This window comes from Nannobrachium achirus, assembly GCF_963921795.1.
Source record: "Nannobrachium achirus genome assembly, chromosome: 22".
In the NCBI taxonomy this organism is placed as follows: domain Eukaryota; kingdom Metazoa; phylum Chordata; class Actinopteri; order Myctophiformes; family Myctophidae; genus Nannobrachium; species Nannobrachium achirus.
In genome coordinates, this window is record NC_137829.1 from 35,360,427 (window position 1) to 35,379,178 (window position 18,752).

General features: G+C 41.6%; 1 protein-coding gene across 1 annotated transcript in view; it reads right to left on the reverse strand.

Annotated features, from left to right (window-relative positions):
• pknox1.1 (pbx/knotted 1 homeobox 1.1) overlaps positions 1-13,766 on the reverse strand; it is an 18,185-nt gene extending 4,419 nt beyond the window's left edge. The window contains exons 1-8 of the mRNA XM_080753257.1: positions 13,658-13,766; positions 11,243-11,370; positions 10,128-10,299; positions 8,002-8,208; positions 6,890-7,037; positions 4,305-4,402; positions 2,957-3,085; positions 459-535 (exon numbers count right to left, since the gene is read on the reverse strand). Of these exons, the coding sequence (XP_080609383.1) occupies positions 459-535; positions 2,957-3,085; positions 4,305-4,402; positions 6,890-7,037; positions 8,002-8,208; positions 10,128-10,299; positions 11,243-11,370; positions 13,658-13,717 (1,019 nt within the window). The 5' untranslated portion in view covers positions 13,718-13,766. The remainder of the gene's footprint in view (positions 1-458; positions 536-2,956; positions 3,086-4,304; positions 4,403-6,889; positions 7,038-8,001; positions 8,209-10,127; positions 10,300-11,242; positions 11,371-13,657) is intronic.
• Positions 13,767-18,752: the final 4,986 nt, after the last annotated feature.

The following is an 18,752-nucleotide window of genomic DNA, read 5'->3' on the forward strand; positions in this document are numbered from 1 at the left end:
TACTTGTAGTGGAAAACCAGGAACAAGGGGGCGGTGTGGAGTGGTGTGGTGTTGGGCCATGTCAGTGGAAAAGGGGCTCATGAGAGAGAAAATAATCAAGATGTTCCTCAGGACTCAATGCAACCAGCAATAGGGCTATATAGGTCTCTTCCAAATAATGCGAACATATTCAGGTAGCATTTGGTTCAAAACCTACATATAGTTGACACCCAATTAATTCAGTCCATTTGGTTACATGTGTTTACTCCCAGGGTTACAGTAACACTGAGAATCGTACAGTCTAGATTGGGGTCCCCGAGATGAAACATCTTATCAAATGGGGTCTATCTCTGTGGCCTAATGCATGGGGATCCTTGGATGTAAAAAAGTTCAGAATCACTGCATTAACTGACCAGCAGGGGGAGCCATATACTTGTTTCTAATGATTCTATTAATTAGGTGGAACTTCTTTAACTCACCAGTTGTTAACCTGTAGGAGGGTCAAGTTGGTTTGGGTAGCGATCTGTTTCTTCTCATCCTCTGTTGGATATGGATGCTGTGGCAGACAAACAAACTAAAGTTTTATTTTCGCCTAACATGCAGTGATGTTAATAGGTTTTTAATGTAATGAGTCCTGGGACCCAAGAGGGGTCTTTCGGATGAGTCCCAGGGATATTTTATGGGTCCCACAAAAATTCAACGCGTCATGTCATTTTTGACAAAGTGCAGCATTTAACTTGAATTGGTTATTATATGGTTATGTTCATGTTACGTAGAAATGTGTATGAAAGAAATTAACCACAATTCCAAATCTTACAATTTGGAATTGTAAGATTATTTTATCGAAAAATAAAAACATATATTTTCTTTATTTTTCAAAAGTTTTTCCCCCAAAAAAGGTTTTAATCGTTCAAAACGTTATAAGCGTTAATGTTTTCCATATGTGTGTGTGTGTGTGTGTGTGTGTGTGTGTGTGTGTGTGTGTGTGTGTGTGTGTGTGTGTGTGTCGGAGACGAGTGCATGCCTGTGTTGTGCATTAACATGCATGCGGCGCTAGTCAGGTCCGCGGACTACTGATTGAGAAACACTGCTGGAACGGGCTGATGCGAGCGTCATAGCAGTGCGCGAATGCGCGTTGACTTGCCTGACTGTATCAACTCTATGGACTGGATGCTTTTGTTTACCTCCTGCCTCTGCATGCATGCTTGACACGAAAAGCTCGCTTGTTAATGGCAGCGTCGCCGTCGTGTGCGATGATCGCAAAATACACGTTAATGCGACACCACCGTGGACGCGGTCGGGGAGAGAGCGAGGCAGACACTGCTCCACATTTAATACACTAACACTAGCCTTAGCTACACTAGCCTGGGGTGCGCTAGCCTGAGCGCCCCCACTACGTTCCATGGACTCTGTAAAACTCCGCTTCTAGTCTCTAAAGAACAGACTCCATGCTAACGCAAGGAAGAGCAATTATTTATTATAAATATTATCAGGGCTTTGATGCAAGTTCTGATGGGTGCAGCTGCATAAAGTGTTGCTTGCTTGTTGTGTCGCTGCAGTGTAGAGACGTCATATGTCAGCGCTGTGCCTTGCACACGTTCTGTGGGGGAACCCTTTTCGGTGTATCACCAAACATGCTGTGCCACTATGGTCAGAGAGCGGCCCGGTGCTACGCTAAAACTCAGGCACCCATTGAATTCTGTGACCATCTACGGTCGCCCAAAATGGCATCGGTGGACGATAGAACGCACTGTCGTTAGTTCTATCGTCTGTTTTAAGACCTTCTACGCGGATTTCATTTGTGTTAACATAGCATTAAGTAGCATGCCTTCACCCATGAACAATGGTGGCGTCTGGACTTTTTAAAATATATTTTTTTCGCGACGTGGTAAATTATTTTAATGTGGATGCGTCCATGGGACCCAAGGACACTGACGTGAATGCGTCTTTAGGCAACGTGAATGCGTCAGAGACGCGTGACGCGCACGTATTGACGTCACTGCTAACATGTAGTCACTTCGCATTTTACAAATTGCAAAATTACAAATACATCAGCTGTTGCTAAGCAACATATAAATGGTCAGTTATGACTGAGAAATAACAGGCCAACATATATTAGCCATCTTTTTAGCGTGTTGGCATGGTCTTTAATTATACAATGTTGATTCCTAGAACTATTGTACCATCACCATATTAAACACTATAATAGAGAGAGAAAGAGCGTGTGTGTGTGTGTGTGTGTGTGTATCTGTGTCTGTGCGTAAGTGCGTGCGTGTGTGTGCGTGTGTGCATGCAAGTAGGAATAAGGCAGTGGGGATGGGGTATACAGTCCTTGGTCAATTAGTTCACCAATTAGATCCTCCACCTGGGCCCCGGGTACAAGGATTCACTGTGGGGCCCCTGTGCTTTAACTATTGAAAAATAGCAGATATACAAGCTCGCAGCGCGGCACTCGGTGCGCTTTTTTTTAAATCATGAAAATCTTTGAATATTTCAAATCCTTCTAAGGTTTTTTGAAAAATCTATGTTTCGATGTCAGTGGAGCTCAAACCTTTTCATGTGAAGGACCCCCAAAATGATATGTATTTGGCCACGGACCCCCATCTCAAAATATTTAGTTCCAGGGACCCCCCAGAAGCAAAATTTGAAAAATGCATATATTCAAACACATTACACATCACACATTTTCACGACTTTTCCAAAATAGCAGATCTACAAGCTCACAGCGCTGCACTCGGTGCTGCGCTGTGAGCTTGTAGATCTGCTATTTCTCAATAGTTAAAGCACAAAATAACGTGCAATAATGCGTTCCCAGTCTAAATGGGTTTGCCCTCCCCCTATGAAGAGCATTCATGGGGGGCCCGCAGTGAATCCTTGTACCCACCCAGGGCCCAGAATTTGGTGCGACACCCATGTGTGCAGTACAAACCTGCATACAGGTTAAATACAGTGTAGAATGGAGGATACTTGCACTCACCCCGATGTGCTGGAAGAGCCACGAGCGCATGACGTTGGTGGCAGCCTTGGGGAGGACGCCGCGCTTGTTCTTAGACGAGCTGTCGTCGTGATTGAAAAGATTGAGATCCTGGTGGAACTGCAGTTGTAGCTGACACACACAAACATACAAAACACCATCATTCAACGCTAATTCAAAACCAATATCTTAAATATGATTGTCAACATTAATTGACAATTCGATTTATTTTTTCCATTTCAACCCATCACCTTAACTCATTGCATGCCAGGCCCGATAGTCCCGAGATTATTTCAATGTCTTTCCCTGCCAGTCCCGAGATTATTTCAATGTCTTTCCCTGCCAGGCCCGATAGTCCCGAGAATTTCCGCCATTTTGAAAAAAAAAAAATAATAATCAAAAAAGTTTTTTTTTCAATTTTTTTTTGACCCCAAAAAATGTAGTAGGCATGATAGAAATCGCGAAATTGCATGTTTAACCCCCATAGCAACCCCATCTATCAAACATGGCAGCCATCTTTGTTTACATTTTAGGAAAACATAATGGCTTCTATCTCATGAATGCCTGAACGGATTTCCATTCGGATTTTTTTGTTTGAAAGCTGTGAGCAATGTGGACACACGTGGTGCATTATCTAGGCATGGGTGTGCATGATCCGTGCACTATGAATTACATGGAAGTCTATGGAGACTGGAGGCATGGTAGAGTACGAAGGTATTGTTAAATGGCGGGGAATGTGTTAAAGGGATATTTCACTTTCAAAAAAACTTTTGGTAATTTTATCATCTAATCAGGCTTTTATGAATACCCTGAACAGTTTTTAATTCGCTTGATTGAATATTTAGATATTTGATGTAAATGTTACCAGGCCCTCCAGGCCCAGGGCCTCTCCCCACACACACCCATTGTAACTTCAAACTTCATTTTAACCATGATAGATTCATTAAAAACACCCAGTATTTTTTCTGGTGACTCATAATACCCTCCTAATGCGTGAGCAGGCCATGTTTTTTCGATAACTTTTTTCATTTATTTTTAATAAATATTTTTTTGTATTTCATTTTTTCCATTTTCCCAAATAATTATTAAAAATAAATGAAAAAAGTTATCGAAAAAACATGGCCTGCTCACGTATTAGGAGGGTAATATGAGTCACCAGGAAAGATAATGGGTGTTTTTAATGAATCTATCATGGTTAAAATGGAATTTGAAGTTACAATGGGTGTGTATGTGGAGAGAGGCCCTTCCACTGCTCCCTGTTGAAAGTGGAATATCCCTTTAAGATATGGCATGCTAAACTGTCCAGAGACACAACTACTGTAGAGGAGAAAACATTATTAGTATGCATTACCTGATTGTTCTGGACGCGTATAGTACCAGGAGAAATGGCCTGTGTCATCACCTGTCCTTGTGGAGTGACTACTGTAACAGGCTGGTATACTGTGCCCCCTGGAATGGACACACACATTCAGTGTTAGTCAACTAGTCCTCCGGGAGCCGACTACAGGAAACAGAAACAAGTCCAGCCTTGAGCTACTGTATTTGTTTTTTGTAATTGTATGTTTTTCTATGGACCGTGAGTCAGCAATAAAGACATTAATGTATTAATTCATTCATAACTGAGCTGTGGCTCAGTGTCAGATGACCTCTCCGTCGTTGACCTTCGACCACCTAATTGCACCATTTCAGATAATGAGTTACCGATCTAAGGTATGAACTAATACATTTAACCCATTTAGGCCTAGAATTATTGAATGCTTTAACCAGTGAAAAATAGCAGATATACAAGCTCACAGCGCGGCACCGAGTGCCGCGCTGCGAGCTTGTAGATCTGCTATTTTTGAAAAAGCCGTGAAAATGTGTGCAAATCTTTGAATATATGTATTTTCAAAGCGAACGGTTGTAACTCAAATTTTGCTTCTGGGTGGTCCCTGGAACTAAATATTTTGAGATGGGGGTCCGTGGCCAAATACATATCATTTTGGGGGTCCTTAACAAGAAAAGGTTTGAGAACCACTGACATAGTAGTCTCTCAAGAACAGACTAACTGAGCTCCAGTTAAGTGAAAAGGACCTTTTCTTTGACGGTGGCTGGACAGATTGCTGACACAGAAACAAGGTTTTTCAAAAAATCTTAGAAGGATTCAAAAGACACTTATAGAATCGGGTCAAAATTCAAATGTTCACGATTTTTCAAAAATAGCAGATCTACAAGCTCGCAGCGCGGCACTCGGTGCCGCGCTGTGAGCTTGTATATCTGCTATTTTTCAATAGTTAAAGCATAAAATAATGAAACACAAATTGTGTACCCGTTCTAAATGGTCTTAAGGGTTAATGGTCTTGTGCTGTGATTTGATGATAATAAGTGTATTGAATTGATCAAATATGTAGAAGCGCTGCGTGGGTCCGTGAGTTCCATTCCGTTATAGAGGTATCAAAAGAGTTGAAAGACCATCAGCAGACGCTGATGAAGGCCATACTAGGTCCAAACTCCAAACGCGTTGGTTGTTTTTTAATCTTCCTTGCCATGTACAGTATTTAACTAATTTCTACTTTGAACAGAACAGAGCTGCCTTGGATCCTTTCTATGTTCCCCACTTCGTCAGTGCACTTTTTTGATACCTCTATAACGGAATGGAACTAGATTTTTGTTGTCCAAATAAAATGTATTGATTGAGTCATTGCAGACAGAGTGACATACATATATCGTCATTGTCGGGTGAAAACCTTGTATGTCCAAAACCGTTGGTTTTGCATTTATCATTTAAAAAATGATATAAACAGCCGATCTACAAGCACACAACGCCTCGCACCGCGAGGCGTCGTGTGCTTGTAGATCTGCTGTTTTCACTACTTTTGTGCGACGGCCTTGTTTGATGAAGCAGGGCTTTACTTTGCAAAAGAACGTACACATTTGAAACTTGGAGATACGAGGTTTCCATCCGACAACGACGATATATTTTAACAATAGCTTCACAGTTCAACTAGCAAGGCTCACATTCAAGGGTCTCATAGAAAATACATCAAAAGGTAGACATGGATGTGATATCGGCACTGCACAAATATAAATGTGTCTCATATCTGAAATAGCCAATCTGAAAGCTAACAATGCGTCGCAGCAACTATTTTCGGCACGTCACCGACGTACAGCAACGTATAAATAAGGCTTTAGGAAGCAATGTGCTCAGTAGCAGGAAGATGGAGACATTTATCATTGTGTACGAAATAAACTAAAACTAAACGGTCACAACTTGGTGATGTGAACTCAGAACACATCTCAGAACACATCTCAGAACACATCTCAGTTGTGAGACTGGTGTAAATAATTAAACACATCTTTTGTTTTGCTTTGGCTTTCTCTAAAGCTAATGCTAATTCAGCAGTGCATATAGAACATAATTGTAGATGGATAAACAGAGAAGCATGGAGTCACACACCACCCATCTCAGTAACAGTTTCTTTCCACAGGCAGTCAGCCTACTGAGCAGCTGACACACCCTTAGTGCATCGCACATTGTTGTTGTATAATACGTATGTAATTTTATCCTGTGCTGTATATTGTGTATAAAACACAAATCTATGCATTATGTACACCATATATGTAGGTCTGTAGGGTTTGTTGGTTTTGGGATGGTGTGTCCTTTGTGTTGTGTTGTGTTGTGTTTAGGCAGAGAGCCAGAGCCAAGTAGTATTTCATTGCATAATAAACATGACAATAAAGTTTAAGGTATATAAAACGCTTTTGCATTTGCACAACAATAGCTGTGTGTGTGTGTGTGTGTGTGTGTGTGTGTGTGTGTGTGTGTGTGTGTTCTGTGTGTGTGTGTGTGTGTGTGTGTGTGTGTGTGTGTGTGTGTGTGTGTGTGTGTGTGTGTGTGTGTGTATGCGTGCGTGCGTGCGTGTGTGTGTGTGTGTCTGTGTGTGTGGGCGGGGGTACCTGAGGGAGAGGTTGTATGCCAATCTGACATACCTGCTACCACTTGGGGGTTGACCGTTGTCAGGGTAACGTTGCCCTGTTGCAGGGCAGATGCTGGCACCATGATCTGACCCTGCGGACTGATGGTTCCTGTGAAGGAGTTGGTGGTCTGCATCAACACACACACACACACACACACACACACACACACACAGGCTTGTATTACTAGACCGCACATTGATTTCCATGACTACGATGGTAGCTCTCTGCTTCTTGGATGCTTGTAATAGCAGTGGCTGCCTTTAACTGAAGCTTAACCTCACGCCAGGCTTTCCACGCGGTCCGTGGAGGAAAAGCTACCCTGACGAGGGTCCTTGAGGGAGTTCCCTACTACCCCGTTCAATGTCCAGAAGCAACTCATGTCCAGTTAACCAAGTATAAAGGGTTTAAAGGAGTCATCCAGACCAAAACACATATAGGGTTAAATCTGTCTTTTATCATACCCCTTTATACCTGCTTTATTCCATTTTTTTCATAGCTGCCCCTGTTGCTAGATTTCGGCTGCCCCTGTTGCTAGATTTCGCAGGCCCTCTCATAACTAACAGAGTAGATAGACTTTATACTAGTGCGGTTATTTCTTCAGCTTCAAAGTTACTATTTTTTTATTGGATTGTGTTTACACAACGTCCTGAGACCAACCAAACCGCTGTTTTGACCTCACAGGCACCCTTACTTGTCAAACCGACCCCTCCCTCCCCTCCCTTTCTAGCCTCTCCTCTCCCTGCTCTGGTGCAGAGCAGAAGCCGTTTGACAAGTAAGGGTGCCTGTGAGGTCAAAACAGCGGTTTGGTTGGTCTCAGGACGTTGTGTAAACACAATCCAATAAAAAAATACTAACTTTGAAGCTGAAGAAATAACCACACTAGTATAAAGTCTATCTACTCTGTTAGTTATGAGAGGGCCCGCAAAATCTAGCAACAGGGGCAGCCGAAATCTAGCAACAGGGGCAGCTATGAAAAAAATCGACTAAAGCAGGTATAAAGGGGTATGATAAAAGACAGATTTAACCCTATATGTGTTTTGGTCTGGATGACTCCTTTAAGTAATTAAACACTTCTATACAAACGCACATACCTGTGTTTTTGTGGGTGAGAAGGTCAACCCACTATTCCCCGGTCCTACAGGGGAATAGGGGCTGCCTGGGTCTCCGCTCAGCAGCGTCTCGCTGTTCATCTTGGTCTTGAGACAGGCGATGTAGCGGCTGCAGAAGTCCTTGCACAGGTCACTCACCTTCTCCAGCTCCAACAGGTGGATACGCAGCACCTGGATGGCCTTCACCATCTGGGGACGCAAAGGTCAATGTGGAGAGGCTCAATTAAAGTCCACAAAGTGCATGCAAGTGAGTGTGAGTTTGTTAGGGGTGTCAAGATACACCGGCTTATACAGTAACCATATTGTTTTAAAATCAAACTGGCAGTTGAATAACATTTTACGACCAATTTCATCATCGTGGATTTTTTATTTTATTTTACAACTGCTTCTGTTTCAGCATAATAACTTCCCAGGAAGAGGAGGGCTGTAGTTGCCGTACGAGTAGTGACAAATAAACAGGTTTCTGAATTGTCCAAAGCCCACTACCAAAATGGAAATGGTACTTATCATATAATTGTGAGGATTATAAAGAGGATTAGTGAGGAACAATTATATGAACAATGAACATATGGTTGAAAAATGGTTAAATGTTCTTTTAAGCATTCAACACAACCAAAATGTGTGCCCTTGTTTATAGGCAGTCAACTCTGCTAAGAACCATAAACCTAATCCTTCATCCAAAACAGTTAATTCGCCAGTATGGAAATATTTTTGCTTCCCCCAAAAAACTGGGGTCATAGTTGAGACCCCAGTATGTAGGTAATGCGATGCCACCGCTGCTGCTAAAGTGGGTCACAACTCCATCGTCACCTTATGTAGTATGGAGTATGGTGTATTGTTTTACATTCAGAGTATTAGATTTAATTGAGAATCACTGTTAGAAGTGTGTTCCATAAAGTGCTTGTTTACATTTAATGCAGAACACTGAACTTAAATGTAACCAACAAGTTACAGTACATGTCAAGCCCAGATACTAACACCTGTAATAACTAACGTTTAAGTGTAGTAAGTGTAGTGGGGGTACACATCTAATCTAACATGATAGCAATGTTTGTCCTATTTCCGGTATACATATACATAGTAAAATACATGTTAATTTAACTGTTGAAATCTTCAGATTGACAAAGGTCAGTCTCTACTTGGAGAGTTTAGCATTAGAGTCCGTGCGTACGCGTGAGTGTGTGTGCAGGACAAAAAGAGTTGCACTGCTTTGTGAAATGCCTCATGAGACGTGACTTTGTCTGGTTTTGTGAAATACAGTAAGACTAAACTATTTTAGAGTCATCGTCGTCCTTGTGGCCGTCAGCCCAGAGGGGCTAACAATAACATCACAGCAGAAGGGAACAAGGTCTTTTCATCAAAAATCAATGGAGTGTCAAGACGAAACAACTTTGGACATATCAGGACAGGAATTTAACACCAGCTCAGAGCTGAATGCTGATCATGTGTGCCTGTGGATGAATAAAACGTTCACGTTTAGCCAACCATCAGTCAAAGGGCCTACTCCCAATTAGGGGTGGGCGATATGGTGATAATTATCGTTGAGACGATACAATGTCTCCACGATATGCCTTTTCAGAGGTATCGTATATATCGTGATACAATTGAGGAAAATTAATCGTTAATACATTCATTGCAGAATTCAATTTAAACCTGCATTTTGGTCTAAATCAGTAGTTCTCAAACTTTAAAATGTCAAGGTCTCCACTTAACTCTGACAGTATACAAACGAAACCAAATGGACCCGAAAGGGTCCATTTGGTTTCATTTGTATGCTGTCAGAGTTACATACTTGTAAAGTTCAATTTAGACCTCCCAAAAGGAACCGAGAGAGTCTAGTCTTTGTCAAGTAACTTGAAAAATAACCATAAAAACCAACGTGAAAAAGAATCGTGATAAAATCGTGTATCGTGATAGAGCTTTGGGAAAATATCATGATATTGTATTTTTCCATATCGCTCTCTCCTACTCCCAATTTCAACTGGGTGTCCCTGTTTTGGGCATGTCATTATAGTTATAGTTATAGTTTTTGAGCCTGTAGATCGGCTATTTTTGCCATGCATTGTACGAAAACATCCACGTTGTCATGTTGTGAACAGGTGTCTCACCAGGTTGTCGAGGTCAGGGTCCTCGCTGAAGAATGCTTTGCCCTCTTTCTCTTGACTGCGGACAAAGTTCTCGATGTCAACATCGAAGCTCGCCGACGTGATGCAGTCAGAGCTCTGTGTCGACTGTTCACATTTCTCAAACAGCAGGGCCAACAGGGGGAACAGGGGATGCCTGGAAATGTCACACACACACACACACACACACGCGCACACGCACACGCACACACACACACACGTTTGTGTTAATACAGTTTTGAGAGATTCCCTTTGACAACATTCATTCCATAATGTTAACAATTACAGACCATTTATTTATTTATTTTGCCTCGAAGGTATTTGGTTAAAAGAATATTGTGGAATTTGATTTCGTCTATATCGCCCAGCCCATAATAACAGATTTGGACAGACTACTTGTGTTTCTTAAGAGCTAATCCCTGAGTTGCGTCTATACCTCCATGTAAAGACTGCTCTCATGCCCAACAACCGCCTGATTATCATATGGAAGCAGACAAGAATCATCCTTAATGTCAGGAGTAAAAAGCATGTGAGGCTCTATGGTGAAAGAGATTCTCAGTTCTTAGCTGATCTATCTGAAATGACTGGCCTTAAGGCAGGAGAGAGTCTGGACCACCGAGGGCTACGGAGGAGATGGAGGTCATTTGTTGGGTGCCGATGTTGCACTCCAACAACAGCAGATCTACAACCTCATAACATGTCACGTTGTTGGCTATGTCTATTTGTGGAGTATAAATTAAGCATTGAGGGAAGCTGAAGAAAAAGTCTGCATCATGATACAGTACATTTTTCTTGGGGTGGCATCAGGATTGATTACTAATTGATAACTAAAAATAAAATAAAAAAGGTTTTGGTAAAAAAAAAAAAAAACAGAATTATGTACAGGGTTACAACATACAAAAATCTATTGGAATGTTTCTGTGTGGACTCCCTGATATATAAGAAAAACAATGATCAAATAAAACCTTGCTTCTCAATTATTATAATTGTTATAAGTCGGCTATTGGTTCGAAATATAGTTTTTCTAAATATTTTTGGTTAATTGCCCAGCACAACTCTCTACTTCTCTCTCACAGGTGTTGGTAAAGTGAGGGTCATACCGGTATATAGAGGCCTTGTCTGCTTCCATGGGTGTCTGCGGCTCTGCAGGGGGCGGGCTGGGGGGCTCCAATGTCACCTCAATAAACTTCTGCTCTGAATCGCTGTCTGTCTGTGCTACACCTTGCATCTGCAGGGCAGAACATGAGAGAGAGAGAGAGAGTGAAACAAAAAGATTATGAGACCTAAAGCAAGAAAGAAGACTAGAAATAGAGAGACACTCCAAGACAGTGGAGGGAGGGAGGGAGAGGGAAAAAGAGAGACGGATCTGAACTGAAGCCATCATGTGAAGTTCCTGAGTCGCTGGAGGGCAAAGATTAAAATACTGAGCTTTTTCTGAAGACAAAACCACTAGAGAATTCAGGACCAGAAACCGTTTGAGACATATGCGACTGGCCAAAGAAGCGCCAACTTTTCACAGGTCAAGGACAGGACTGGAACCAGTATCATATCGTCGCTGTTGGGTGGAAACCTTGTATGTCCAAAACCGTTACTTTTCAAGAAATCGAAAAAAGAACCTGTTTTCCAGTGGATCCAATGTAGTTATCAAAACCTCTTAATACTTTTGATTGGTTAAATGTTTCTAAAACTCAGAACTTTGAACCAGCCATGAGTGGCATCCCTATTTTGGGCATGTCATTATAGATGATTTCTTTTTTTGTAATGTTTTATTATTATTTAAATAACTAAAATGGCAGATCCTACAGGCTGTAAGCAAAAAGAGCAGCTATTTCCACTACTTTTGCATGACACAGTGTCATAAAACAAAGTATAAAATAGGGCATATGTTTGGAGATACAAGGTTTCTGCCCAACAGTGACGGTATCATGTCCCCCCCGTCCTCCTGACTGTATCATATTCAGCCACTGGCGACAGGCACCCTCACACCAGGGTGCTTTGTGATGTGGCGTTCAGGTTTATTCATTGATTAGGAGCCAAGATGCAGCTTCTTTCATCCCCTTTCACACATTTTCACACCCTGTCTTGCCTACCAGCAACCCAGGCTCAATCCAGGAACAGAAATCCCCCCCACTCCACCCATGTGACTCAAGCAGACGACAATGAATTTGATTGAGCACAAATGCGGCTAAAAATACTTTTTTGCCATAACTGGAAGATGTCTCATCATCCCCAGATCTTCCTCAGATATCTCAATATCTCTTGAGACACCCGACCCAACCCAACATTTGGTCTCTGAAACAAAGATGTCTCGTAAGCACCTTACAAAAGTGTGTGCCAAATACAGAAATAGGCTCTCTGCGTTATTTTTGGCGAATCCCCACAGAATAATTAATTTGTGGCCATTCAGCACAATATCCGACAAGGCACATCCCCAAATAGATTCTCCAAACTGATAATGATAGTATAGCTATAGAGGGTATGCGCATGCATAAAGTGAATGGCAAAGTGGGTTTAACGCCGTTTAATGCCATCTGGTAGGACTTTTCGGTTTGGATGTATGGGCTGTCAAAGCCAGAAAGTATTTTTTGCCGCTCAGTAGGCGTTCCCGCATAACTTCCGGGTATGATGATGATGTCACGCGCATACCCGCATAACTTCCGGGTATGATGATGATGTCACGCGCATACCCTCTATACCAGGGTTCCCCAATAGGCGGCCCGCAGGCCATTTGCGGCCCGCGGGGGGCTACTGTCTGGCCCCCACCAACCCCAGTAATAATGGTGGTATAAGTCAGAGCAGCAACAACACTAGTATATCGTCGTTGTCGGGTGGAAACCTCGTATCTCCAAATTTGTATGTTCTTTCGCAAAGTAAAGCCCTGCTTCATCATACAAGGCCGTCGCAAAAAAGTAGTGATGCGACGCGAGGTGTTGTGTGCGTGTAGATCGGCTGTAGATCACTAGTTTAAATCATTTTTAAAATGATAAATGCAAAACAAACGGTTTTGGACATACAAGATTTTCACCCGACAACGACGATATCTCAACTGTCGCTTGAGTAGTGGGAACACCACCGTCGCCCCCTGCAATGTTGTGGCCCTCGGCTTGGTAACCTAGACATAATTCGGCCCTTGGGGAAAACTAATTGGGGAACCATGGTATAGAGGGTATGCGCATGCATAAAGTGAATGGCAAAGTGGGTTTAACGCCGTTTAATGCCATCTGGTAGGACTTTTCGGTTTGGATGTATGGGCTGTCAAGGCCAGAAAGTATTTTTTGCCACTCAGTAGGCGTTCCCGCATAACTTCCGGGTATGATGATGATGTCACGCGCATACCGTCTATAGTCTGTTTGTCAAAACATTGTTTTTTCCTTGCCGTTTGATCCACACGGTCCCCCACACTCATGGGATTCGAGGTCAGTTAATAAGTGCGCGTAGGCTGCCCTTTTGCAAAGCTAAGCAGGTCGCGCAGGCCTCAAATCAAAGCCGGGGGTTAAATTCTCAGCCAGACCCACCTGCTGCTCTCCGTCTGGGACTGGGTACTTGTCTATGGAAACCGACTGGGCTGCCATCATGTTCACTGCAGAGGCTGCGAACACTGGGGCATTATAGAAAGGTGGGACAGTTGGCCAACCTACACACACACACACACACACACACACACACACACACACACACACACACACACACACACACACACACAGTTATACCATTAATAGATATAAGCTGCAACCATAACAGGTGTTAATGCTATGCCTGTTCAATCATGCCAAACAGCAGACGCTGCCAAACACTTAAAATGGGAGTATGTACATCGCTTTATTGTTTGTTTTACAAGAATAACAGGATAATGTTGTAGTGAATGATATACTGAAGTGCTTGATGTAGCAATGCCCAAGATGTTGATGATACCACAAGCTCAAGTGTTGTTGTGTTGGGGGGCGGGAGAAAGTAAAACCAACATCGATTTGCCATTTTGGAAGAGATAACAAGATGTCAAAGTAGCTGTAGCCTAATAATGCTCACCAAGAAGAATTATTATTGGTTTACAAAATGTAAACCAATAATAAAAACCCAACTGGACCAATAAGAATGCTTAGAAACTTGGAGTAAAATATATGATCAAATCAGTGAATTGGCAGAAGGGGGTCATCGATTTGGTTGCATTCAAAATATTGTTGTTGTTATATAGGCGAGTGCAGTTATGAAAAAAAAGCACCTTACCCTGAAAAAATTGCAACAAAAGGTTTTTCAACAGTTTTTTGTAGTATTAGGTGTCCTTAATAACATACTAAAAGTTTTCCAAAGTTTGCCCACTGGAAAGTGGTAATTTTCAAGATGGCGTCCAAGATGGCCATATATTCCTTAAAATGTCTATATCTCGTACATTATTCACCCTAAACAAGTAATTTTGGTGTCTAACCCTATGTTCATGGGGCCTAGGAATACATTGGTCTTGTCCAAACTGCTGAGAAACATTTACATAATTGTAAAATCCAATATTTTGTATGTGACTATTAAAACCCTCTGAAAGGATCACCTGTTTCAGGTGAACTACATCAGTTATAATACAAAATAAATAACATCAAAGATTTTTATTTTCTTACCAAAAGTAGGCTTATCCTTAGAATCAGCCTAACACAAAAATCTAATTGTCACAATTTCCTGGTAATTCAGAAGGTGATGGAAGATAATATTGGCAGCTGTTAAGACAGCATTGTTAGCTCATTGAAAGGTTTTGGATAGCCAGATCGAATTTGGCTTAAACTAAATTAAACTTTGACTATATTATAAATATTGACAGGCACAGTGTCATGTTGTAGGGTAGCAAACAACATTGAAAATATTAAATAGATTGCTGAACAGTGTGAGTGTGCCAAGAGGGGATGACAGTCATTTCAGCAGGTGAAAAAAGCTGACTCAAAATGATAGCCTGACCATGAGTGCTGCATGCTCTTATAAACCAAGAGACTTGCAAAATCTGCCATGCAGAATTAGGAGATGATGCTGATGTGGTTGAAGTTCATCAGAAGGGAGCTGATGGAATCAACAGTGCAAGTGAGCAAAGAGCGGATGACATTTCAGCTGGTCAAAAAGTACACTCAAAATGTCGAATGCAGTACATAAACCAGTAAGACTCCCTAATACCGTTGGTCGCTTATCTCCACAAATAGGCCAAAAGTATGTTTTACCAATTATTACACTCTATGTGAACATTTACATCAACAAATCCCAAGTACTGGTTTTTAGGGGTGTAACGAAGGCTCTCAATTGTGCTCAAGACATACGGGCAGTTGACAGTTTGCCATGGTTACTCATTGAAGTTGAATTTCCATATATGGAGATAACCTACGCATCACACTAAGTCTGACCTCACCAGCCCATATTTGGGCATGAGCAACTTATGTCTCCATATATGGAGATATGATGACATCACACAGTCCTCAGCCGATGATGTGGCGTGATGTCATACAATACACAAACGAGCCCTACAGTATAAAGGGGCAATTCTTGGCAGGAAAGAAGCATTTCTTCGACTCAGACCTTATCGCCAGGGTTGGCTTATAGCTTATCATCACATCCAACCATCTCCAATACTCGGCTAGTTCTCCCAACAAGACTTCAGAGCCTTCCATACGATTCAAGGCATCTCGGTTAAGTTCTTACCGGATACCACTGCGTCGGTTATCTCCATATATGGAGGGATGTGTTGGTTATCTCCATATCTGGAGATTGGGTACGGTGTGATGTCATACTGATGTCAGCAGTGTGATGTCATACTGATGCGGAGATATGAGCAGGGCAAAGGTGTGACGTGTGACGTGACGGACGGCCGGTGGAGGTTTTGATACTAAACTAAAAAGCCATTAAAAGACAACATAAAAAAAGGTACCACCAAAGAGAAGTGCCAGAGTAGCAACTAGTCCTTTCAACAGCCAAACAGACTGCCTTTTCTGTGGGACAATAGTAACACATGGAAGCGCTAGTTATGTAAAGACAGATGCATTTGTGAAGTCCATTCTTGAGTGTTGTGACAATCGCGCAGATGAATGGGCCTTTACTGTGAGAGGCAGGATTGAATATTTTGGCTGTGATCTGCATGCTGCAGATTGTATTTACCATCACACGTACTTCCGTACTGCTTTCCAGAAACTTGTGAATGGTGAATCGACCATCCAGACATGTGCGAATGAGTTTACACTCCCAAATCAAGCAAAAGCTGTCATAGAGGACCTTGGGAGCAAGGCAATGGCAGTCATGTTTGGTGGCAAGAATACCGATGCAATTGCATCTTTGCGCTACAATCTTCTTAGCAAAAAATGTGTGTCTGCAAAGGCATTTGTTACCCCAGAACATCTCCCTCCTAAAGAGTCCTCAACTAAATATCATTGCCAGAGAGTTTATCACCAGATCATGGTGTGGACTGAAATGGAGAGTGACATGAATCCTGTGGATTGGGGATGGAAATTGGAGGACAATCGGTTTGTGCCAGTTATGACAAAAAAAAGCTGCTGCCCCAGAAAGCCTGCTGCAGATGGTCCACTGTAATTGCACAACTGCTTGCCGAACACAACAGTGTAGTTGTAGAAGATACGGACTGCCTTGCATGCCTGCTTGTGGATCATGTCAAGTTGAAAATTGTGAAAATCCACATAATCAACCTTTATGGGAGGAAGAGTGTGACGACTAATTGTTAATCTGGTGTGAAAAAAAGAAAGTAAAATGAAAATACACAAGTAAAAAAAGAAAAAGAAAAAAAAAACATAAAAAAGAAAAGGCAAAAAAAAAAGCAAAAACAAAAAAAGACAAAAAACATATATAAAAGGGGCTAGCGGTACTGAGCCTTCACATGGCAGCCCTGTTTAGACTAATTTCACAGTACTACACAGTAATAATCAATGTATTACACATTAGTATCAAAATAAATCTCTAGAAAGCTCCAGAATGTGAATTACCGGTAAGTAAAATCTCCAATACTGGGCCTTTTAGCTTGTGGGAAAAAGGAGAAATGTCCAATAACATTATAATCATTTTTCATGTCTATGTACTGCATGCTCTTTATAAACATGCTTATAATCAATTGTTTTAATACATAAATGTACATAATGGTTGTAATCACTTAACTATAATGTGTGCTCATTTTAATTCTAGATCATTAAATAATGGGGTTAGACACCAACATTACTTGTCTAGGATGAATAATGAGGGGATATTGGTATTTTAAGGGACTGGCGGCGGCCATTTTGAAAATCGGACGTTTCTAGTGGTCAAACTTTGGAAAACTTTTGATATGTTATTAAGTACACCTGATACTACAATAAACCATTGAGAAACCTTTTGTTGCAATTTTTTCAGGGTCAAACCATATCTGCACCCGCCTAATAGGTTAGATGACACAAAGTTGCACATATTGAAGTCAAGCGCTTTGATTAGAAGTGAGAACACACCCACCACGATGGAACTTGAGCTTCACTAAGTTATATCATCGATCGTACGAGGGTGTCGCTCTCCAAAAAAAATCATAAAAAAAAAGAAATCTTCTAAATCCTTATCAAATCGTATGTTGCTGTATATCAGTGATTCTCAAACTTTATCATGTCAAAGACACAAGGATCGACCCCAAAATGATATGTTTTTGGCCGTGTACCCCCTATTTTGTTCCGTGGGGAGTCCGGGGACCCCCAGATTACCCATTACCCAGTTGAGTTAAAAATGTTCACTCTGAATTTGGGGTCTTGCCTCATGCTAGATGCAGAATAGATACACACTGCTAGCCTCTTTAGCTTCCTTTCTGGCGGCATGAGAAGAGAGAAAATAATGTTTATTATTATGAGCGGATTGCGGCGTGATCCCGGGCCGGCCGAGGAGCGACTTGGATCGGCTCGGCCCGTGGTGGAGGCGGGTGGAGGGCCCGGGGGGTGGGGGTGCTTGGGTCTGAATATAACCATTCCAAAATAGACACCATCGGTCCGGGGGCTGCTATAGCTAACAGTGGTGGGAAAAGTACTCACATTTTGTTAAGTAAAAGTATCATCAATACTGCAATGTAGAAATACTTCGTTACAATTGAGTAAAAGTCCGGAATTCAAAAGTACAAATGCAAAAGTATTGGGTGTCAAAAATGCACTTAAAAAGAGTACCGAAAGTAGAAAGTACTCATTATTATCCCATTTAAAGTATTCAAATATTAAAATATTTTGGAAACACTCCAGTAAAGTACAGATAACTCAACATTGTACTTATACGTACAGAACTTGAGTAAATGTACAGTACTTGAATAAATGTACTCAGTTACTTTCACACCACTGCTAGCTAACGTTAGCAAGCTGCTAAAAAAAAAAGAAAAAAAAAATGTTTCCCCATTCGCATGCTTGCTACGGTGAGCGCATAGCAGCCAAAACGCAAAGCGCCATATTTAGTAAGGAAATCATTGCCAAAAAAATAAATATATATATATAAAAATAAAGAACAAGCGGAAGGATCACAGACTGTGTGTGCCGTCTATATTATTATAACATAACGGTGAAGATCCGGGCGCTTTGGGTTTTTTCCCCACCCCTCAACCAACAAATAATAAATAAATAAAATGTAATTACATTTTAATAATGT